Raw genomic sequence first — 21,429 nt, 5'->3', positions numbered from 1 at the left:
GTACACCGAGATCCCAGAAGACTGAGCAAGGCACTTGTGAATTCCACCTAAATTGACCATTTGGTCAGTCTTGAACAGGACTTTTCTTTAAGGGAACAATCCCATTGTACAAAATAAAAATCATTATACAGGGATTTCACTATTTTCAGTGTGATCACACGCACAAATACAAGCCCTCATCACCTTCGAAAGTGAAGCAAACTGCCACCTTCATACACAGCCAATCCAATACTTTCATTTTGCATTATTTCAAACTTTCATCTTTAAAAAGCAACACATGTTCATATGCTACTGCTTGGGCTGCAGCAGCCCTGTGCTTATTTTGAGCACTCCAAACAAAGTTCATGATTCCTATCTTCATTCGCTGTTGGAACAAGGTGCAGAACGCAGGGAAATTCTTAAAAAGCAGCAACCTTTAGTTACTTCATCTCAATGAAGCTTTCTTTGAGAACCTGGCAGGAGATTTTTAAAATAGTACTCCAATTAACAGCTCCACAAAGCCAGGTTCTCTCTCAATTATCAATACTAGTCACGAAAACCAAAAGTGATACTGGAGCCAACTACAATATCCCATTCATGCTGCCCAGTCATGATCAACACAATTGAATAAAAATTAAGCATAAAATCAGATTTATAGACCTCAATCCTGGTACACACAGTTCTCCAATAATAGACCATTGAGACTCAAATGGTGAAATTATAGGCAGTGCATGTCGAGCAAATACATGGGCTCATGTTTCTGGTTTTAGATCCCTCCTCTGATTTGGAAAATAAAGAAACAGCGAAGGAAGTGGGACAAGGGGAACAGCTTCTTTGGATAGCCAATATTCCCCTGAAGTCACCTTCAACCCTCATTTAGTTTCTGGGGCTGCACACAAACCCTACCATGTGGCAACTCTGTCCAATAAGCTTGAGCACATCAGTGTTCTATTTGTGCTTTATTGCTTGCTTGCTGGTTTGCACATAATCCCATATTAAATATCACTTTACAAACAACCATCCATTAGAATACAGAAAAGTTTATTTTAAGAGTTTTGAATCTAGTCAAAGAGACCAAAGCCCATGTCATCATCTGATTCTTCAGATTCTTCTTTCTTCTCTTCCTTCTTTTCTTCAGCTGATCAAAACAAAATTAGACAGTTAAAACCAAGCTGTTCATTTCAATGTGATTATGTGTCAGATTGAATACTCAAGCATAAAGCAACGAAAAAACAAACAAACTTCAGTTCAAATAATGATTGAATGTTTTGGAAGTAACTCACTACAAACTTGGTAATCAGCTCAGCATTGCCTTTTAGGGCCAACTAACATGCTGCAGTGGTATCAGTTACCACTGAGTCACTCCAACATCTCAAATGGCTATTCTGAAGTGTCTCCAATTCCTAACTGTAAGTGAGTGTTACAAACAATTCACAACAGTGCACAACAATACTTAGCATTGTCAAAGTGAGCAAATTTATCAAATGCTGCTGGTACCCAACCAGACCCAAAAGTGGCAATGCTGATACTTGTCAAAACAGGCTGACACTAAACTTGTAAACCCATACCAACCATGCACTATGTATCAGGATAAGGATGACAATATTTAAATATTAACATTGAGAGTCCCCACACAGCATTTTTCTTATTTAAAAGATCCAAAAGTAAAGCAAGCCCCACTCCAAAATATCACACTCAAAGATGAACAAAATCCTGTTAATACACCCATGGCATTTCCCACACTGTTCTGCCAGCTGTGTTAACTAGTGCATGAAATTCCACTGCACACTTGCATTTCGAATCCCAATCCTCTATACAAACCGGCAGAAGTAGGTAAGACTACCCAAACAACAAGACAATGAGCACTTACCAACAGCCGCTGCAGCTGGAGCAGCACCAACGGTGGCAGCAGCAGTTGCAACCCCACCAGCTGGGACACTTGCAAGTTTGGCATTGCCTAAACATAAATTAATTAGTTAACACAACACTGCGGTACACTTTATACCCCCCACTACCAGAGACACCAAAAGCTACATTTCCAACACAGCCCCACAAAGATAAGCTTGCTCCCACAACCCAACATACAGTGGGATAGAGAAAGAAACTAGGGAGAAGCAACATTAAAAAGGAGTTGGGAGTGGGGACAGTTGTGTTACAGGTAGTTTCTCTGGATGGAAGCAAATAGGAAATTGCAGTTTTCACATCTGTGGTTGGGCAGGAATAATAGAACTGTCCTATATGCCCTAGAGAACAGAGAAGAATGAAAGGAAACATCCGGAAATTAGGCTTTGGCTGAGAGGGCTTTTTCCATTCTGACATTTCAAGATAGCCATAGCTATAAAACAAGGCTTTATCCAAGTAGGACTGAGAGGAGAAATTCTTCACCCCAAAGATCACAAATGTTTGGAATTCTCAATTCCAGAGAGTTGTGGATGCTCATCTGATGAGTATACTCAAAACAGAGTGGGAAAGTGAATTGGAGCCACAATACTGAAATTTAGAGCTTGCTTCATGTACCTACTCCTACTCTTATTTGGCAAGTTTTTTTTTTTATTTTTGGCTTAACATTAAAGTTCTAGGGAACAGATTTCTCCCCCTTTGCAGTTTTATATCAAACATCATGTTTAATTCCATTATGGATTTGCAGCACCTATCTTCTAGGTAAAGAATTCAAATATCTCATCAGATTTCCATTATTCCCCTTGCACATCTCATCCCAACTGTCCTGTTTCATATTCTTATTACACAATGAACTGGAATCTTCCAGCAAAATTATAAATCAAAAGAACACTTGTCCAAACATTAAAACTGAGCATCATGTAAGCCTGGGCACAACAGTAGCATACTTGCTTCTAAGACAGGACATAAACATAACTGGTGTGCTGTGTTTTGGAAGAAAGATTTAACCAGGCTCCATTCTATCCCCTGCCATGTGAGCATGAAAAGATCCCACGACACAAAGTGTGTTTTCCCCATGTGTTTAACCAACGGCCATCTTCCTAATAGCAGAGGAAAAACAGACCATCAGGCCATTTTCACTTCCATTTGGGAGACCTTGTTACATGCAAACTAACTACTTTACTACACTAGTGACCGACCTTGGCTGTCTGTGAAGAAATTAGTGATGTCCTGAGGTTGTGAAAGGCACTTTCTGATCAAATATGAGATGGCATGGTGGCTCAGTGGTTAGCACTGCTGCCTCAGCACCAGGGGCCCAGGTTTGATTCTACCCTTGGGTGACTGTCTGTGTGGAGTTTGCACATTCTCCCCATGTCTGCGTGGGTTTCCTCCCACAGTCCAAAAACATGCAGGCTTGGTGGACTGGCCATGAAAAATTGCCCATTGTGTTGAGGGCAGTGTAGATTAGGTGGGTTACAGGGGGATGGGGCTACGTGGGATGCTCTAAGAGTCAGTGTGGACTTGTTGGGCCAAAGGGCCTGTTTCCATACTGTAGGGATTCTGTGATTCTATGTTAAGAATAATTATGCATGACTAGCAATATAAGCACAATGACATTCAAGGGAAATAAACCCAGTGTTGATGTAGGGGTGCACCCATAAACAGGGCAGTCAACAAAAGCCATGAATTATACCAACTAACAAATAATCTCAGAAGCAAACTATTGCTCCACAACCAATGAAACACCAAAAAGTGTTGTCACGATTGTAACAAAGAAAACAAACAGAGGCCCAAAAATCATACTACGCTGTCGATCAAATAATGCATTCTACAGATACTGGCTGAGGATGCCAAGGGAATTCCCCCAGGTCTCTGACTATTGCTACAGGATCTGTGCCCATCCAAGGGGACAGATACAGCCTTGGTTAACATCTTTTGAGAGATGCATTACATCTATTAGTATTTCAGCCGCAATAGCATGCTTAACTCTGGGGCTTAATCTACACCTGAATCCAGAATACACCACTAAACCAAGGCTGACCATTGTATCTAATTCTCAGTTGAAGTTTAACAGAAAGTAACCCAAATACTTCAACTGTTTGTAAACAACTCAACCTTGAAGGAGCAACATTGAAGCCCTCCCCCAAGTCTGAAAACTTTACACTTACACTGAGCTTTTGTTAGATCAAAAACTTTGCACCCTTAATTCCAGCATGTCTTCAATCCCTCAGGTGTCAATTTTGCAAACAAGTCTATGAGGTGCAGTATCAAGTGAGTTTAACTTTATCCCCACACAAACAGCATTCTAGCCAACATCCTCCATCATGGCACAGCAATCAGGCAGGATCATATTTCAAAATTTTAGGCCCTCTGACACAAAGCCCTCACTCAAAGATCACACTAGATAGCTGGTGCAATTGTGGTAACAATTTCAACCTCACTTCCTGGGTGAAAAGATCCATCTCTTTACTATTTGTGACAACCAAGACCTTGGTGACTTCCATTTCATTATCACCTCTGGGTACACCAACAACAAATGGACTTTGCATTGAATACAGCTTAATTTGGCATTAGTACTCAAAAATCAGCTCCTCTTGCTATATTCTCCTTAACTTGCACTATGCTCTTTCTAGCATAATATCAAGCCCTACAAACCATACCATATGCTCTCTAGATTTCCAGTTTTTAAGTGTACTGATCAGTTATGTGAAGAATAACCTATTCTTCACTGTTAGTATCAAGTACCCTGACAAAGTTATGACAGTATGCTTTGGAATAGGGATAAAGTATTGTGGGGTATATCCTTTCAATTGTTGTACTTTCTGCATAAAAATGTCATAAATCAAAGCTGTTAGAGCCATACAGCACAGAAATAGACCCATCAGTCCTATTTGTCTATGCTGACCAGGTATTACAAACTGATCTACTCCCATTTGCCCATGTTTGGCCCATATTCCTCTAAACTTTTCCTATTCGTGTACCCATAAAAATGTTTGTTAAATGTTGTAATTGTACCTGCCTCTTCCATTTCCTCGCAGCTCCTTCCATTCACATACACCCTCTGTGAAAAAGTTACCCCTCAGGCCCCTTTCAAATCGTTCCCTTCTCAAAGTCCGTGGAGCGAAATTCAGAAGATTGCAAATTCAGACTACGAGCTGAGCTAGGAGTTCTACCAAATCCTGGCACCTTTACGTCCGTAAGAACACCAGCTTCCATTAATGTGTCAGACAACAGATCACAAAAATAGAAGGACAAGTAACTTTTAAGAAATAGCTTAAAAAAGGTCAAGAGGTTTAAAAAAAAAGCGAGATTTAAGGCCCTGGCAGCTGTTAACACAGTCATCAACGGTGGAATGATGGAAATTGGAGTTGCACAAGCTGTTAGAATTGAAGGAACACAAAGATCTTGTTGAGTGTTTGGACTAGAGGTGGTAACTGTTAGGGATAGTTCAGGACACAATTCTCAAAATACGAGAATTTTAATTTTTAGCATTTCCAAAATGAGATCAACAAGCAGAGCAAGTGACTGGAGAAATGGATTGGCCACAAGTTGAATTTGAAATGTTACCTTTACTCGAACTTTAATCAAGTTACAGCAGGGCAGCAAAGAGCCCCCTGGTTCAGTAATGTTGAGACTGCACTTACACTTTCACTAGTGACACAGGGATTATATTTGTTGTGTTGTTTTTCACCTTGGTAAAAAAGTTATGTACTTACTTAGCAAACTCTCTGACATTACCTCCACGACAATGATAATGAATCTACTTTGGTAAGATCCACATGTTAAACAAGGCTACTTACCAGCAGTGATGACATCATCTACATTCTTGCCTTTCAGCTCACTGATGACCTGAAATTCAATTAGAATACTATTAACATCACTAGAAAAGAGGAAATGCAGCCAATTTCAGCATGCACGTATTCAGAAAGGTACAATACCTTATTCAGTCGCTCATCATCAGCTTCAATACCAACACTGTCTAAAATCTTCTTGATGTCCTTTGAAGATGGGGAGGCGTTTCCACCCAATACAGCAAGGAGGTAAGCTGCGACGTAACGCATTCTAAAAAGGAAGAATTTAGCTTCAATTATACTTGTGTATAAAAATTCTTTGAAAAAAGTGTTTGATTTCTGCAAAGAGCACAAACTCCTGGTTTCTTTTTCCATTTTGGTTTCCACAGTTTAGCCGTTTTAAAGGAACTTTCATCTATTCACTAGTTCAATTTTTCTTTTATGCCCCAACTCTCTCCCTTGGCCAGACAGCACTAGGACCCAACTCCATAACCACTAGTTGACCTCGACATACAGGAAAGCGTACTGGGCTCCTACACATTTCCAGAAACAGGCACTGTGACAAAATTCTGCAATACACAAATAGTTAGTGAGACCTTAGGCATCATCTTTCTTCTCAGATGAGTGTATGCTCAACAATTCATGCCCAATGTCAGTTTTGCTGATGGGTCATCTACATTAAATTCAAAATCACATTAAGGCATGAGAGAATTCCACTGGCTGTGTAACTGACTTGCACTGGTAACCAATGCCACAAGAATTTGCCAACAACTCAGCCAGTGCTAAGATGTCACAAAAGCAGGATAAATCTGGCCAGATGGGTGAATTTTTCCCATTTAGATACCGAAGCACTGAAGCCTGCTCAAATTGTTTCCTCCTCTCAATTTATACTTATTTACTCAGTGAGCATCAGGCAACATTAAGCTGCCACTACCAAAGGTTAAAAAGTTAATACAGGTGAATTAGTGCTCGAACCTAAGAAATCCATTAAATAACATCATTAGAATAAATCAGAGAATGTAATCAGGGACTTGTTTTTAACCTCATCCCACAAAACAGAGAGAAATGGCTAGGCATGATTTGCTGAACAGTTGAGGTGGAAGAGGCACAGGGAGGAAAATACTAAGCGTAATAAGCCTAACAAGCATTTTCACATTGTACACGCGGACGTGTAAAATGGTTCCCTAGCAGCGTGTTAAAAAGCTGCTCATTTTGTTGTAAATTACGTGATCTGCTTCATTGGTCTCCAGCCCACAGCTCCAATTACAAACAGGTATTCAAGTCACTGAGCAATCCGTCACGTGTTGGCAAAAGTCAAATTTCTTGACATACCTAAGAAATTGTGGATGGAGAGTAGCAAGCGTGCGGCTTTACAACTTGAAGAACATCTTGCAATAGCCACCAACTCGACCCGAACACTTTTAAGCTGCCCCGAACGGAAAGCTACTTTACATGAGTGAGCACCTATCGAGGCGAGAGGGGATAGTCTGCAAAGGGGAGGCTGCTACTGGGAAGGTGCTTTTGCAGGGAACAGTGCCTGGAGCCGGCCCTGTGGAACGCGGGCGCTGCCAACATTCGGAAAGCGAACGCGGCAGCGTCACAATCGAGCAGGCCCGTGGGCACGTGGAGACCGCGCGGCCTCCACTTCCGGCCGATCCCCCTTTTCCCTTCGGTCCTCGGTAGCCCTCCGTCAACAAGGCCTCGGCCCGGGAAGAAAGAAAAAAACACGGCTGCCGCTAGAGCCCCTGGTCCGGTACGATAAAGGGGGCCGGAGAAATGCGGCGAACTCACCTGGCGGGCTGGGTGAGGCGGTTGGGAAGCGGAGCAGGCCTAGCCTCTGGTATCTCCTCACGCACTGGGCGCCGGACGCTAAAAGAGCGAGCCTCGTCCTGACTCTCGGACATAAAGGACATGCGCCGGCACGCTCCAATATCATTGGATGCGCTGAGCCAGGCCCGGGCCAATGGGACAGCCGTGTGAATAACCCTCCATCTCATTGGTCACAAGTTCTCGTAAGCTTTGTCAGGCTGCAGTGAGGATGAGAGAGAAACCAGCTTCTGGAATCTTTCATTGTAGCAATAGGACTGCAGTAAGTTATTGTAAACATGTACTTGGTATCTCTCTGTAGGACTGAGAGCAGAAGGATACTTTTTGATTTTCCTGTCTCAGTGCAAATAGAAACTTCAGAAACCTTTCACTGCGGCTGATAGATATAAAAATATTACTATGGTGTCCATGATAGTCACACGTTCAATCTTATGCGGAGCTCTATTAAAACCAATATATCATAAACCCATACTTAACACAAAATACATGAACCTGAATATTTTTAACCAGGAAGATTCCTTTTAGGATTGGTAGGAAACTGGTAAAAAGTGCAAATTGGCCATTATTCTTAACTTACTTTCATTGTTTATGACTTGCTATGAAGATTGTCTCAAGAGAAGGATTGTGAGCTACAGAGTCTTTCGACACCTCAACTCTGTGTAGAGGTTTTGCCTACCAAACCAAGTTTGCATCTTGAACAATATGCCCTCCTTATAGTTAAACCGCTAACCACATTGATATCCATATTTCACTCCGACATCTCCAGGTTTATGAAATGTAATCCATGTTATTATAATAGTGGACATTGTAATATACAACTTACACTGTGACGCAAAGTAACAAAATTTAAATAGCCCTATAGAGCTAATTATGCCCAGAACCATCCTGTCACCATGCCATGAATTGCCAGGAATGTATTTGTTTTAAGAAAAGAGTTCACAGAATTACCGTGGAAACATTCCAGATTTCTCATCTGCCAACTTTAGGAGTACAGTGCTCAGAAGTTCAATATAATGTAAATGGAAACACTAAGTTAAAACATATACATTACGAGCCACGCTAATCAAAGTAATATCTTGGGAAATTAGTTCACTTTTCCATCCTCCATACCCATAGTACATGATGGAGTCTTTCCTTGTGCAGGAGTCTGATGTGAGAATTGTGAAAGTTGTGAACTATTCCTGCCACCGCAGCTGTTAAACCAGAAATCATAAGTTTTCACGGGTTAATAGCAAGCCTGACCTGCATATATGCCTAGTAACTTGCTCTAACCCTGATTCCACATATCGTACTGCAGAGTCCAATTGATAATAACATGCCTGTAGCTTCCTTCTGGCCAAAACTATCATCCACCACAGCTAGTAAGGCAATTCACCAGTCACTCCACAGTAGCAATGATGAACGGTTTGCTCAGGTCCCTGTTAGGTTAAGTACCATGTGACATTCACTTTAGCAGTTTATGTACATAAAAGACACAGTGACTTAACTTCAGGCTAACTGGTAATGTATGGTATTTTCATTTTCTATCCAAATTTCAAGTATCAAGCAAATTTGCATTTTAAAAACATTTTCCTGCAGATTTCATGCATTAAAATCAGAAGCATCAAGAATAGCTTGTTTGTAATGTCGTAGCCTGTCAGTTGGTTTGACAAGTGAGAATGCTGTGAGCACTTTATTGCTTAATAATATAAAGCTGAATCATCTCAATATTTGCTCACTATAATAACAAACTCAAATAAAACAATCAAAAAAGCTTACTTTCTTATACTTCAATTTAAATCATGTTGACAGAAACTAAAGGCAAGTGTTCTGCCATTTCACCAGATTAGTTTCAATAGGCATTTAGCTTCTGGATTGCAATATAGTAGTAGTGTGGAATATCAAATTATATCAAGGGGGAGGCAATGGCCTAGTGGTATTATCGCTGGACTGTAAATCCAGAGACCTGGATAACATTCTGGGGACCAAGGTTTAAATCCCGCCACGGCAGATGGTGGAATTAAGAATCTAATGATGACCATGAATCCATTGTTGATTGTCAGGAAAAACCCATCTGGTTCACTAATGCCCTTTAGGGAAGGAAATGACCATCCTTACCTAGTCTGGCCTACATGCGACTCCAGACCCACAGCAATGTGGTTGACTCGACTGCCCTCTGGGCAATTAGGGATGGGCAAAAGTGCTGCCTAGCCAGTGACACCCTCATCTTGTGAATGAATAAAAAAAGCTTATTGCCACAGAAGGCAAGTAGTCTATAAACCTGCTCAAGTTCCAGCCATGTTAAAAAATCTTTTTAGAGTGAATATACAATTGATGGATACGTACAATGATGGATGTTCAGCAAGTTAAAAAAAATTGACTGGTTTGCCATTTAGATCATAACATCTTGCAAAAAGACACGTCAAGTCTTGAATCTCAAGAGAAGACTCATTGGACTAGAACCTAACAGTTTCTCTCTCCACAGATGCTGCCAAATCTGCTGAGTTTCTCCAGCACTTTGTTTTGATTTCAAGTCTCAACTTGCATAACCAATTGCAAGTATTGCATATGACATTTGTGTTGGAGGGAATGGTGGAGATATTGTCTTTGAGCTGTACTTGCTTATCTTGAACACATGAGTTCATTTTCAAATATCAAAATCACTCAATGACAGTGACTTCCCTATTTGAGTCAGATCAAATTTGTTCTCTCCCCTATCTTCCCTCCAACCCACCCCCAAAACACACACACACACACACCTTGGAATACAGTTTGCAAACTAAAGGTTGGCTTTCAGATTGTCATTACATGAAAATGTGGAATGTTTGGTGATGCAGGTTTCTGTGCTCAGCTAGCTGTAAATTGTCCATGGAAACAAGAATAATGAAGGAAAGCTGAGCTTTGAGCATGCTCTCAATGCCAGGTATGCGGTACTTTGCCAGAATTCCTGTGCTGGAGATTGCCCTATCAACTGATGTCACCACAGATTCCAAAGATGGAATGTTTCTAATGTGATTCATATAGGTGATCCAAAGAGGTGCCCATGAAGCAGTGATACAATAACCACTGGTAGACAAAGCTATACATTAGCCAGTGCTAAATTACCATGCATATGTTCAATTTCTGTCAGTTACTAGTACTTTTTGTATAAAAAGAGCAGCCTTCAAAGGTTGCTCGTTTAATTTACAGTTTCGAAGATGCGAGAATCAAGAAATGAAATCCTCCCGCAGTACATCTTAGTGAGTGGGTAAGTGTAACTTCTTCTATGGTCTGGGACTCGTGGTCACCGTCAGTTATCCCTCATCTTCCACCGATGGAGCAAGAAAGCATATGTTTTGAGTGCTGTCCACAGGGATTTGAAGTCAGAGATCTCTGCTACTGGGCCAGTGATAAGATGCCTTTAAAACAGAACTGCATGCCTCACACGATTATGATTCTGCTGCACATGGCCCCCCGACTTAATATGGGACAGTCCTGGGTCACTTAATTGGAGTAGCTTTGCACCTTATCACTAACTGCAAAGCCACAATTTACACCGGGTAGCTGCCTGAGCGTAAGGCAGTTACAACTGCACTCACTCCTATGTCTTTTGGTAGCTGACCGAAAAGAATATTAGGCCGGCAAATTACTGAGTCAAACTTATTATTTACAAGTTTGTTAATCAGTGAAGCTTAATATGCAAAGTTTACTGCATACTTAAGAGTTCATTCAGCCTATTGTATCCCTTTTGACTGATAAAGTGCCATTCATTTTAACCCATTCTTGCAGCTGGTGATCCCTAACCCTATAGCCAGTTGCAGAAGCTCAAGCGCACACGCAACCTACGTAGCAATTTCAGAACGACCGGGTCTGGTTCTCTTACTTGATATACACAAACATAAAAGCAACAGATTTACCAAGAACTCTAGCTCGTTCAGGCGCCATTTGCTAAGCTTATGGCGCGAGAACTCATGGATCTGGGTTTGAAGGCTCGGTGACTTACCATCTTGTTACTCAGAGAGCTCAGGTGCACTACACGGTGGGGAGAGTTTGCAGCTCAGACAAGGAAGCGCGACAGTGGGAGGGCCAGTGAAACCTTAAGTTCAACCACCGTGACAAGGGGAGTGAGCTCTGGAGCAAAGGTATTCTAGCCGCTGTGGAACGTTTGTACTATCTTAACATTCTAGCGATGGAACGCCGGAAAGTCGCAACATTCTATACTTGGAACTTTGCAACATAGTAACTCCCATTCATTGAGACACTGTCGTGAGGCGGGAAGGCATAAGCCCGCGGGAACTTTCCAATACTTTGGTGAGACAGCCGTATAACCACATCCCGCGATCACCCGGACACTGCTTTAACCCAGCCAGAGCCGTTTCACTTCGGAAAAAAAAACTTTTAGCAAATCGCCTAGTCGCTACTGATTCTTCTGCACGGAGCGAATTTGTGTTGACGAGGTATCCAGGAAAAGCTTCTACTTTCTTAGCCCCGAATCTATATAGGCCGAATGCCTTGGTCTGTTTTCGAGAAGTTCGTGTTTTTTTTTAAAAGCCTATTCATTCTTAAATAATTGTAATCTTACGCTGAGGTATGCGTAACTATTTCAGTGGGGTCTAAAATATCATTGACTTCCGGACATGAAAACATCGAGACTTCTTAAAGGGTCGTTATCCCCTGCTTAAAGTAAAGCAAGTTTGGTGGTGGGGAACTAAAGAAGCTGGCTCAGTGTTAACTTGCATTAACATGGCGCCTTTAATGGGGAGAATTCCTTCAGTTTTGTGATAAAGCACGAGGAAAGCGAGAGAGATTAGCACGGCCAAACGAAAGTTGGTCGATGAGATGATCTTTGACAATTAATGCATTTTCGCTTCTGTTATGCACTGGGACATTCCAAATTGACTATATTTAATCGTGAAGTAATTAATGTAGCAAATAATTATAGTTAAATAAGCAAACGTGGTAACCAAATTTAACACACTTAAGGCGCCGGCATCAACAATTAATGAACGTTAAAAGCCGAAAGAACTGCGGATGTTAGTAAATCAGAACCAGGAATAAAAATTGCGAGGAAAAACTCAGCAGGTCCGGTAGCATCTGTGCTGAGAAATCAGAGTTAACGTTTCGGGTCGAGCGAGGGTCACGCGACGAAACGTTAACTCTAATTTCTCTCCACAAATGCAGCCAGACTGAGCTTATGCAGCAATTTCTATTTGTCAATTAATTAGTGTTCTTTGGTGTTGCTAGAGAACTTATCTTTTCTAGAGGTGTCACCTGCTTGAAACTGACCTTCCGACCAGGTATTAGTCCTGTCAGTGACCGCGTCTGTTTCCATCTCGCTAAGATCACTCAACTTCGTCCCTTCCTCGATTCATCTGCTGCTGAATCCCTCATCCTTAAATTTAAAAAAAAATCCCGAGTTGGCTATTAGAACACACTCCTGACCAGACTCAATAGCTTGAGTTCGGCCCAAAACTCTCCGGCACGCGTTTTACTATAAAGTTGCCATAGTCTCAGAAGACTACTTGTTCATTAGACGGAGATGACTGGTAGTCACTTCATCTGAAGGTCACCACGCTCCAAACAAGGAAAGGCTGTGAAGGCAGGGCCTTCGTGGTAATCTCAGCCAGTGTGAGAATTGAACCTGTGCTCTTGGCATCGCTGTATCGCAAGCCAGTCAACCAAGCTAACTAAACTCCTCCCTTCTCCGTTCTCCTCCTCTCGACTTCAGTTGACACTGATAAAAGGGCAGCCTAGTATCTTAACATATAGTATATCTCATACACCCATTGCCCTGGCTATTAACTCGGTGTAAGCAAGTTGTATTTTTTAAAAAATGCTGATCTTTGTTGTGAACTCACTTTCTGACCGCTTCCCTCCCTATTGTCAAAATCTATTCCAGCCCCACAGCCCTCCAGGATATCTGCACTCCTCTGGTTTTGGCTTCTTGATCATCCCTGATTTTAATTGTTCCACCATGCTTCAGCTGCCAGATCCTAAGTTCTGGAGTTCCCTCCTTAAACCTCTCTGCCCTCCTCCTTTAAGATGTTTCAGAAAACGTATCTCTTTCACGAAGCTTTAGTCATTTGCCCTAATATCAGTTGTGTATCTCGGTGTCGATGTTTGGTTTATGAAGTGCCTTGTTGTGTTTTGTTACAAGAAAGGCACCATGTAAATACAACACAGTGTGGTGCTGAAGGAACACAGCAGGCCAGGCGGCATCAGAGGATTTCAAATGATTTCTGAAGAAGGGTCCCGACCCGAAATGTCAACTTTACTTCTCTGATGCCGCCTAGCCTGCTGTGTTCCTCCAGCTCTATGCTGTACTATCACTTGACTCCAGCATATATGTATTTAATATACACATGTTTTTGAAGTTACAAATAAGGGCTTTGATTTTGCAATTCATGGAAAAACCAGCACCCTTGATAGTGCGATAACAAGGTGTAGAGCTGGATGAACACAGCAGGCCAAGCAGCATCAGAGGAGCAGGAAAGTTGACGTTTCGGGCCTAGGTCCAGCATCTGCAGTTCCTTCTATCCCTGATAGTGCATCAGCTTCTCAGCATTGCACTAATGTTTCAGCTTTTGATGATGTGCTCAAGTTCTAATGTATTCTTGACCTCCTACTTCAGGAAATGTTTCTTTTGCTGAACCAAGCTGACACTTGAATTTTTTTTTTAAGTGTTTAGTTTCCAGAGAGAAGGTCTGAAGTAGCCAAAGGATCTGCCACTACTGTTAGGGAAATGAAAGAAAATCTGGAACTTAAGCAAGAAGTGTTTGGGAAATGATTTGAGGCTGAAGGAGATACAGAAATAGAGGAGGATGAAACAAGTGGTATTGTTGGTCAGCTGCAACTGTAATGGTGAATGGAACAGGCTATGTGCAGAGAATCATTTTGAAAATTAGGTGACAATGTAGTGGTCAGGAATTTCAGCAGCTGAGTGACTGAGCTTAGATCTCTTCCTGCACCAGTTTAACAGATGCCAGTTTCCTATCCCTAATCATCTCTTTTTTTACTAGGGATATCTAGGTTGTCTGCATTTAATCTCTGAGATGCAGCCTCTCCACTTCTTCCTTGAAAGACTGTTCTATGTGCATTTCGTCTTTACAGACTGCATGTGTTATGTGTATCCGAGGTTACAACTCTGCCTACTAGTCTGCTGTGGTTCTGTAATACAAAAATCAGTTGGTTTGCAGTAATGTCTGTTTCATAAATTGAAATATATTTTATTATTCTAAATAAACTGACCTATGGATATAATCAATCCCTGATAATCATTGGTCTATAATCATTAACATGACAGGCCAGACCCCATCCTCTGCTGGGTTAAATGTTCTTCCTCTAAACAGTTTCTCCTTTGAACAAAAACAAAGTCGCTGGAAAAGCTCAGCAGGTCTGGCAGCTTCTGTGAAGGAGGAAACAGTTAACGTTTTGGGTCCGGTGATCCTTCCTCAAGGGTCCACAGCATCTGCAGTTCTTTTGGTTTTTAATTTCTCCTTTTGAGTCCTCTTGCTTTCTCCATAAAAACGATGCCACTTTGGAAGACCTAATGAATTGCCACTGTGCCTGCCTTTTTCTTGTGGCAATATGTGAGACATTTCTTGTTCAGTCCTAGTTAGGTCTTCTGTCTCCCCTCTTTTTCTAATAGAATAATTGATGATTGTATTGCTTCTGCTTCATGTTCTTCCCCAAAATGGGAAATTTCATTCTTTACTTCCAAATTTCACCTTTTTCCTACTTCCGTCCATCACTAATTCTTCCCATTCTTGTGTTCATTTCAGTGGCTTGGTTGACCAATTATATGCCCACTTAGTTCAATGGTTACCTCAATTACATTTCTTTCGTACCCCACAGTAAGAACACAATACTGGTCTGATAGTAGCCCATCTTTTGATTAGACAATGGTCATGGAGTGCAATACTTGCAGATTATATCTGTGGCTCCCAATATTTTTAGATGATAGGATCAATTCTTCTGCCATCCACAGCTTTTCTAAACCTATCTTTTATTAACAGAGAACATCTTTGGACAAAATAGACAAAGTGTGTAATGAAATAAACTTGCAAAGCATATCAACATTAGTCCATTTTTACAATTGTCCTAGGAAAAGAGAATGATCAGAAGCAACTTTGGAAATTGATGGGGTGACATTGTAAATGAAAACATTAAATGACAGGAATGTCAAATAATGGATATTACATTTTCATTTTCCAGCTCTGACAAAGATTACAGATTTCTGACACCTCCTCCTACTGCCCCTTTGATCATGACCCTACCCCCGACCACCAAAATATCATCTCCCAAACCATCCACAACCTCATCACTTCAGGTGACCTCCCACCCACGGCCTCCAACCTCATCATTTCCCAACCCTGCACCGCCCGTTTCTATCTCCGTACCAAACCCACAAACCTGACTGCCCTGGTCGCCCCGTTGTCTCTGCCTGCTCCTGCCCCACCGAACTTATCTCGACTCCATTTTCTCCCCCTTGGTCCAGGAACTCCCCAACTACATCCATGACACCACTCGCGCCATCCACCTCCTGCAAAACTTCTGATTTCCTGGTCCCCAACACCTCATCTTTACCATAGACATCCAGTCCCTATACACTTGCATTCATCATGCAGATGGCCTAAAGGCCCTCCGCTTCTTCCTGTCCTGCAGGCCTGACCAGTCACCCTCCACTAACACCCTCATCCGCTTAGCTGAACTCGTCCTCACCCTGAACAACATCTCCTTCAATTCCTCCCACTTCCTACAGACAAAGGGGGTGGCCATGGGTACCCGCAATAGCCCAAGCTATGCCTGCCTCTCTGTAGGATACATGGAACAATCCCTCTTCCGAAGCTACACTGGCCCTATTCCCCACCTCTTCCTCTGTTACATCGATGACTGTATTGGCGCCGCCTTGTGCTCCCACGAGGAGCTCGAACAGTTCATCCACTTCACCAACCCCTTCCACCCCAACCTTAAGTTCACCTGGACCATCTCTGATACCTCTCTCTTCTTCCTGGACCTCTCTGTTTCCATCTCTGGCAACCACCTGGAAACCGATATCCATTTCAAGCCTACTGACTCCCAGAGCTACCTAGAATACACCTCCCCTCACCCACCTTCCTGCGAAAATGCCTTTCCCAATTCCTTCGCCTCTGCCGCATCTGCTCCCGAGATGAGGCATTCCACTCCCGTACATCTCAGATGTTCTTGTTTTTCAAGGACCACAACTTCCCGTCCACAGTGGTCAAAAACGCCCTTGACCGTGTCTCTCACATTTCCCGCAACTCATCCCTCACACCCCCTCCCCGCAATAATAACCAAAACAGAATCCCCCTCGTCCTCACGTACCACCCCACCAACCTCCGGATCCAACGCATCATCCTCCGGCACTTCCGCCATCTGCAATCTGACCCCACTACCAAAGACATTTTTCCCTCCGCACCCTTATCTGCCTTCTGGAGGGACCACTCTCTCCGTGACTCCCTTGTCCACTCCACACTCCCCACCCCCCACCAACCCCGGCACTTTTCCCTGCAACCGCAGGAAGTGCTTCACCTGCCCCTACACCTCACCCCTCATCCCCATCCCAGGCCCCAAGAAGACCCTCCACATCAAACAGATGTTCACCTGCACATCTGCTAACGTGGCATACTGTATTAGCTGTTCTCGATGTGGCCCCCTCTACATCGGGGAAACCAAGCGGAGGCTTGGGGACCGCTTTGTGGAACACCTATGCTTGGTTCGTGACAAACGACTGCACCTCCCAGTCGCGAACCATTTCAACTCCCCTTCCCACTCCTCAGACGACATGTCCATCCTGGGCCTCTTGCAGTGCCACAACGATGCCACCCGAAGATTGCAGGAACTGCACCCCATTTTGCTTGGGAACCCTGCAGCCCAATGGTATCAATGTGGACTTCACAAGCTTCAAAATCTCCCCTCCGCCGACCACGTCCCAAAACCAGCCCAGCTCGTCCCCGCCTCCCTAACCTGTCCGTCCTTCCTCCTGCCTCGAGCCCCATCCCCACCTCCTACCTAGCAGCCTCATCCCGCCTCCTTGACCTGTACGTCCTCCCTGGATTGACCTATCCCCTCCCTAACTCCCCACCTACACTCACCTTTACTGGCTCCATTCCCGCCTCTTTGACCTGTCTGTCTCCTCTCCATCTATCTTCTTCTTTTATTCATTTTCCATCCGCCTCCCCCTCTCTCCCTATTTATTTCAGAATCCCTTTCCCCTCCCCCATTTCTGAGGAAGGGTCCAGCCCCGAAACTTCAGCTTTCCTGCTCCTCTGCTGCTTGGCCTGCTGTGTTCATCCAGCTCTACACCTTGTTATCTCAGATTTCAAACAGCTGTTGTTTCTTTCTCCAAAGCTGCTACCTAACCTGGTTGATATTTTCAATGTTTTACGTTTCCAGCGTCTTCAGGATTTTATCTTTTGAGGAAGGGAGAATTTGTTTTGAAAACCCTTTATTGCTCAACTCCTCCATTATATCTTTGACCTATTTCAGCAGACCAACTCTCAACATTCTCTATGCTTCTCTAGATCTGACCTCTTGCTTCACTCTGAATTTCACCTCTTCGTTGAGGCTGGATGTATCTTAAGGTGCTTGGACCTAAGCTCAGAATTTCCTCCCAAACTATTCCACTTTCTTTCCTTTTTTTTTTTTTAAAAGTTTTTCCTAAAACCTATATCTAATGCCAACCAATCCTAACATTTCCTCAAATAAAATCTGAAAGTGCTGGAAAAATTTAGCATCTGTGGATAGAGAGACTGAGTTAATGTTTTGAGTACAATTATCACTGATTTTTGGACAAACTGGTTTTAGTTTTGGCACTCGGTTCAGTTCTGAAAATAGTTTTCAGAAAATTCAATACTAACGCTGTTCCTCCTTCCAAGATGTTGCCAGATTGGCTGAGTTTCTTCAGCACTTTCTGTTTTTAGTTCAGATCCCTAGCTTCTACTTTGCTTCTAATCTCTCCATATTTGGCTTATTTCCAAGTTTTGTTCATCAAAATGCCCCCATTAAATGCTTTTGCCATTTGACCACATTAAAAGCACCATATTCGGTCAATGAAAGTTGATGTTGCAGAAGTAGGTACCAGTGATTGTCATTGGTCATGGATAGGAAGCAGGTTTTAAAGCTTAGCTTAGGTTTGAACATGCCAAAGTTGCTAATGCTGTCACTACACCTGAGAATGGAGAGGGAAATGAGGCCTATGGCATATGAATGGTGACTGAAATTGGTGGCTTTGAACTGTTATTGAACCAGACAGTTTCTAATCAGTGCAAGATTTTAAGTCAACTAATCAATGTGACCGGATGAAGCGATGAGAATCTGTGAGAAGTGAAGCGATACAACTAGGTATCATCGTATGTTTGCAAGCTGAATTGCATTCCTGCAATTTCCACTCCTCTATAACTTTGACATTGTCCTTTTCCGACACACATCTTTCCTACACCATCTCCATTTCGGGGAACTGCAAAGCCACTGACTCCCATAGCTGCCTTCACTACAGCTTGTCACACCCTATGTCCTACAAGGATTCTATCCCATTCTCCCAGTTCCTTCACCTACATAGTATCTGTTTGATGATGCCACCTTCCAAAGTAACGCTGTTGACATGGCTTGCTTCTTCCATGACTGGTTTCCCACCCACCATGGTTGACAGGGCCCTCAACCGCATCCGACCTATCACCTATGCTTCCACCCTTGCCCCTTACCATCGCTCACAACAGTGCAATTGGGTCCCTATTGTTCTCACGTTTCATCCCACCCATCTCTGCATTCAAAGGATCCTTCTCTGCCATCTCGGACAACTCCAGCAGAATGCCACTATGAAACACATCTTCCCCTCACTCCTCCTGTCTGCATTTTGCAGGATTGTTCCCTCCGGGACACCCTAGTCCATTCGTTGACCACTAACAGCAGCTCCCCCCTTCCTGTGGAACTGTAGAAGGTGCAATATCTGCCACTCCACCACTTTCCTGCTTACCACCCCATGGACCTAAACAGTCTTTCCAGGTGAAGCATGTTTCATCTGTACCTCCTCCAATCTGGTGTATGGTACTCATTGCACTCAATGTGGCCTACCACACATTGGAGAAACCAAACGCAGACTAGGTGACTGCATTGCAGAACACCTCCGTTCTGTGCTAAGCATGACCCCAACCCTGTAGCCAGTCACTTTAACACAGCATCCTGCTCACATGTCCACTTGTCTGTCTTTGGCATGCTGCAGTGCTCCAGTGAATCTCTCAAACTGAAGGAACAACATCTCATCTTCAGACTAGGCATTTTCTCACCTTCTGGGCTTCATGTTGAGTTCAACACCTTCAGATTGTGAATCCGCTCCCATTCCTTCCCTTTCTTTTAGCTTTACTTGTTACATTCTCTGTCACCACTTCCTCTCTCCCCTTCCCCTCCCCCTGACCCCAGTGGGACTGTCTGTAGTTTCCAGTCTGGCAGTTAGACACAGTATAGTTCTGCCATTCTCACATTGCGATCACTTAATATGCACCATCAACAACCTCTCTCCCAGCACTCCATACCATTCCCAAACTATTGCATAAATGTTGTCCCCTCCACACTTCACATTAGCTCAGATGAAGAATAATCTAGATGCTAAATGTTAGCTTGATCTCTCTCCACAGATGCTGCCTGACCCATTGTGATTTCCAGAGACAACAAGGTGCAGGGCTGGATGAACACAGCAGGCCAAGCAGCATCATAGGAGCAGAGAGGCTGACGTTTCGGGCCTAGACCCTTCATCAGATTGTGATTTCCAGCATTTTTTTTTTTGTTTTCAGTACAGGTTCCAGCATCTGCAGCAATTTCCTCCTGCATAAAAACATACCGCTTACAAGCAGTGCTTGATTTTATATCGATAAACTTGAGAATGCAATTACAAATTTGTATTTTATGTTTTGTTTTATTAATCAGATTGCTGTGAAATAGAACATCTTACATTTCACAGGTTCTGTTCTAGAATTGAACATTGCCTTTACTTCATTGTCTCTGTGCTATCAGACAGCTTATCCATCCTCCAGTATTGCATAATCATAGCTTTCTGCAACCTAAGTTTAAGAAAGTCAGAAGCCGTTTTTTTTTCCAGTTCGTATCCAGTGAACTTCATTATTCTTCCCAGTCCGTCACAGGTTGTACTAGACTGTATATTTTAGCTGCTTTTCTGCTTCCTTATCTTCTTGTCAAAGGCCACTGACCTTCAGTTAAGCAACAAAAGCTTTCACTTATTGATTTGAAATCAACCTGTTTGGATATATTATGACTCACCTCCAGGTTGGGTGGGAATTGAACCCAGTCTTTTGGGCTCGGAAGCAGGGACACTACTGCTGCACCTCAAGACCCTAAGCTTGGCTTTATATAGTGCCTTCAATATGAAGAAGAAGAGAATCTGCCAGTGCCACACTGACAACTGTTTAGCAATAATAAAACTGCAGGAAACGTATTAAAGGGAAAACAATTAGTGACAAAGTTAACTTGTGATTGAAAAAATAAGGGTAAGTTAATGAAAGTTAGCACAATTGTTAATGGAAAATTGTACTTGATTAACTTGAAATTCATTGCAGTATTGGCGAGGGTTGATGAGGACAATATAATGATTTTTTTAATTTATATATATAATCACACCCCAGTGTAGTACTATATTTTTTTTTCAAACTGGAAAGAGATATCAATGGTGCCCCTCAGGGGTTCTATTATGATCACTGATTTTTTTCACGTCAATTAATGACCTGGACATGGATATGCAGGGTATAATTTCAAAGGGTGGGATCTCAAATGGGTCTGAGCAACATGGGCTGTGGCAGAATTGGACAAGAATTAATGGGAAAAATGGGCTGAGGATGAGGCCCATTTCGACAAGGGAAGCATCATCTGTGCTTTTCACAAGCATTGTGGCAAGAATTGTGAAATAATTAATTATGGTCAGATCATTTAGGAGTGATAATTTAAA

General features: G+C 42.7%; 1 protein-coding gene across 1 annotated transcript; it reads right to left on the bottom strand.

The window, feature by feature from the left end:
- Positions 1-1,003: 1,003 nt before the first annotated feature.
- Positions 1,004-7,595, bottom strand: LOC109912101 (60S acidic ribosomal protein P2). The gene is made up of 5 exons (XM_020511480.2): positions 7,461-7,595; positions 5,817-5,940; positions 5,679-5,727; positions 1,850-1,936; positions 1,004-1,117 (listed from the first exon to the last, which is right to left on the bottom strand). Exons 1-5 carry the CDS (start codon positions 7,580-7,582, stop codon positions 1,041-1,043), a joined length of 459 nt encoding a protein of 152 aa, XP_020367069.2. The 5' UTR covers positions 7,583-7,595; the 3' UTR covers positions 1,004-1,040.
- Positions 7,596-21,429: the final 13,834 nt, after the last annotated feature.

This window comes from Rhincodon typus, chromosome 17, assembly GCF_021869965.1.
Source record: "Rhincodon typus isolate 14 chromosome 17, sRhiTyp1.1, whole genome shotgun sequence".
Taxonomy (NCBI): Eukaryota; Metazoa; Chordata; class Chondrichthyes; order Orectolobiformes; family Rhincodontidae; genus Rhincodon; species Rhincodon typus.
The sequence above is the reverse complement of the archived record's forward strand: the minus strand, read 5'-3'. Positions and strand labels throughout refer to the sequence as shown.

Coding starts and splice junctions, on each gene's coding strand:
- LOC109912101 (XM_020511480.2), bottom strand. CDS start 7,582: ATGTCCTTTATGTCCGAGAGTCAGGACGAGGCTCGCTCTTTTAGCGTC. Junction 5,941..7,460: donor CGCCTCACCCAGCCCGCCAG/GTGAGTTCGCCG, acceptor CTTCCTTTTTAG/AATGCGTTACGTCGCAGCTT. Junction 1,937..5,678: donor AGATGATGTCATCACTGCTG/GTAAGTAGCCTT, acceptor ATTTATGTTTAG/GCAATGCCAAACTTGCAAGT.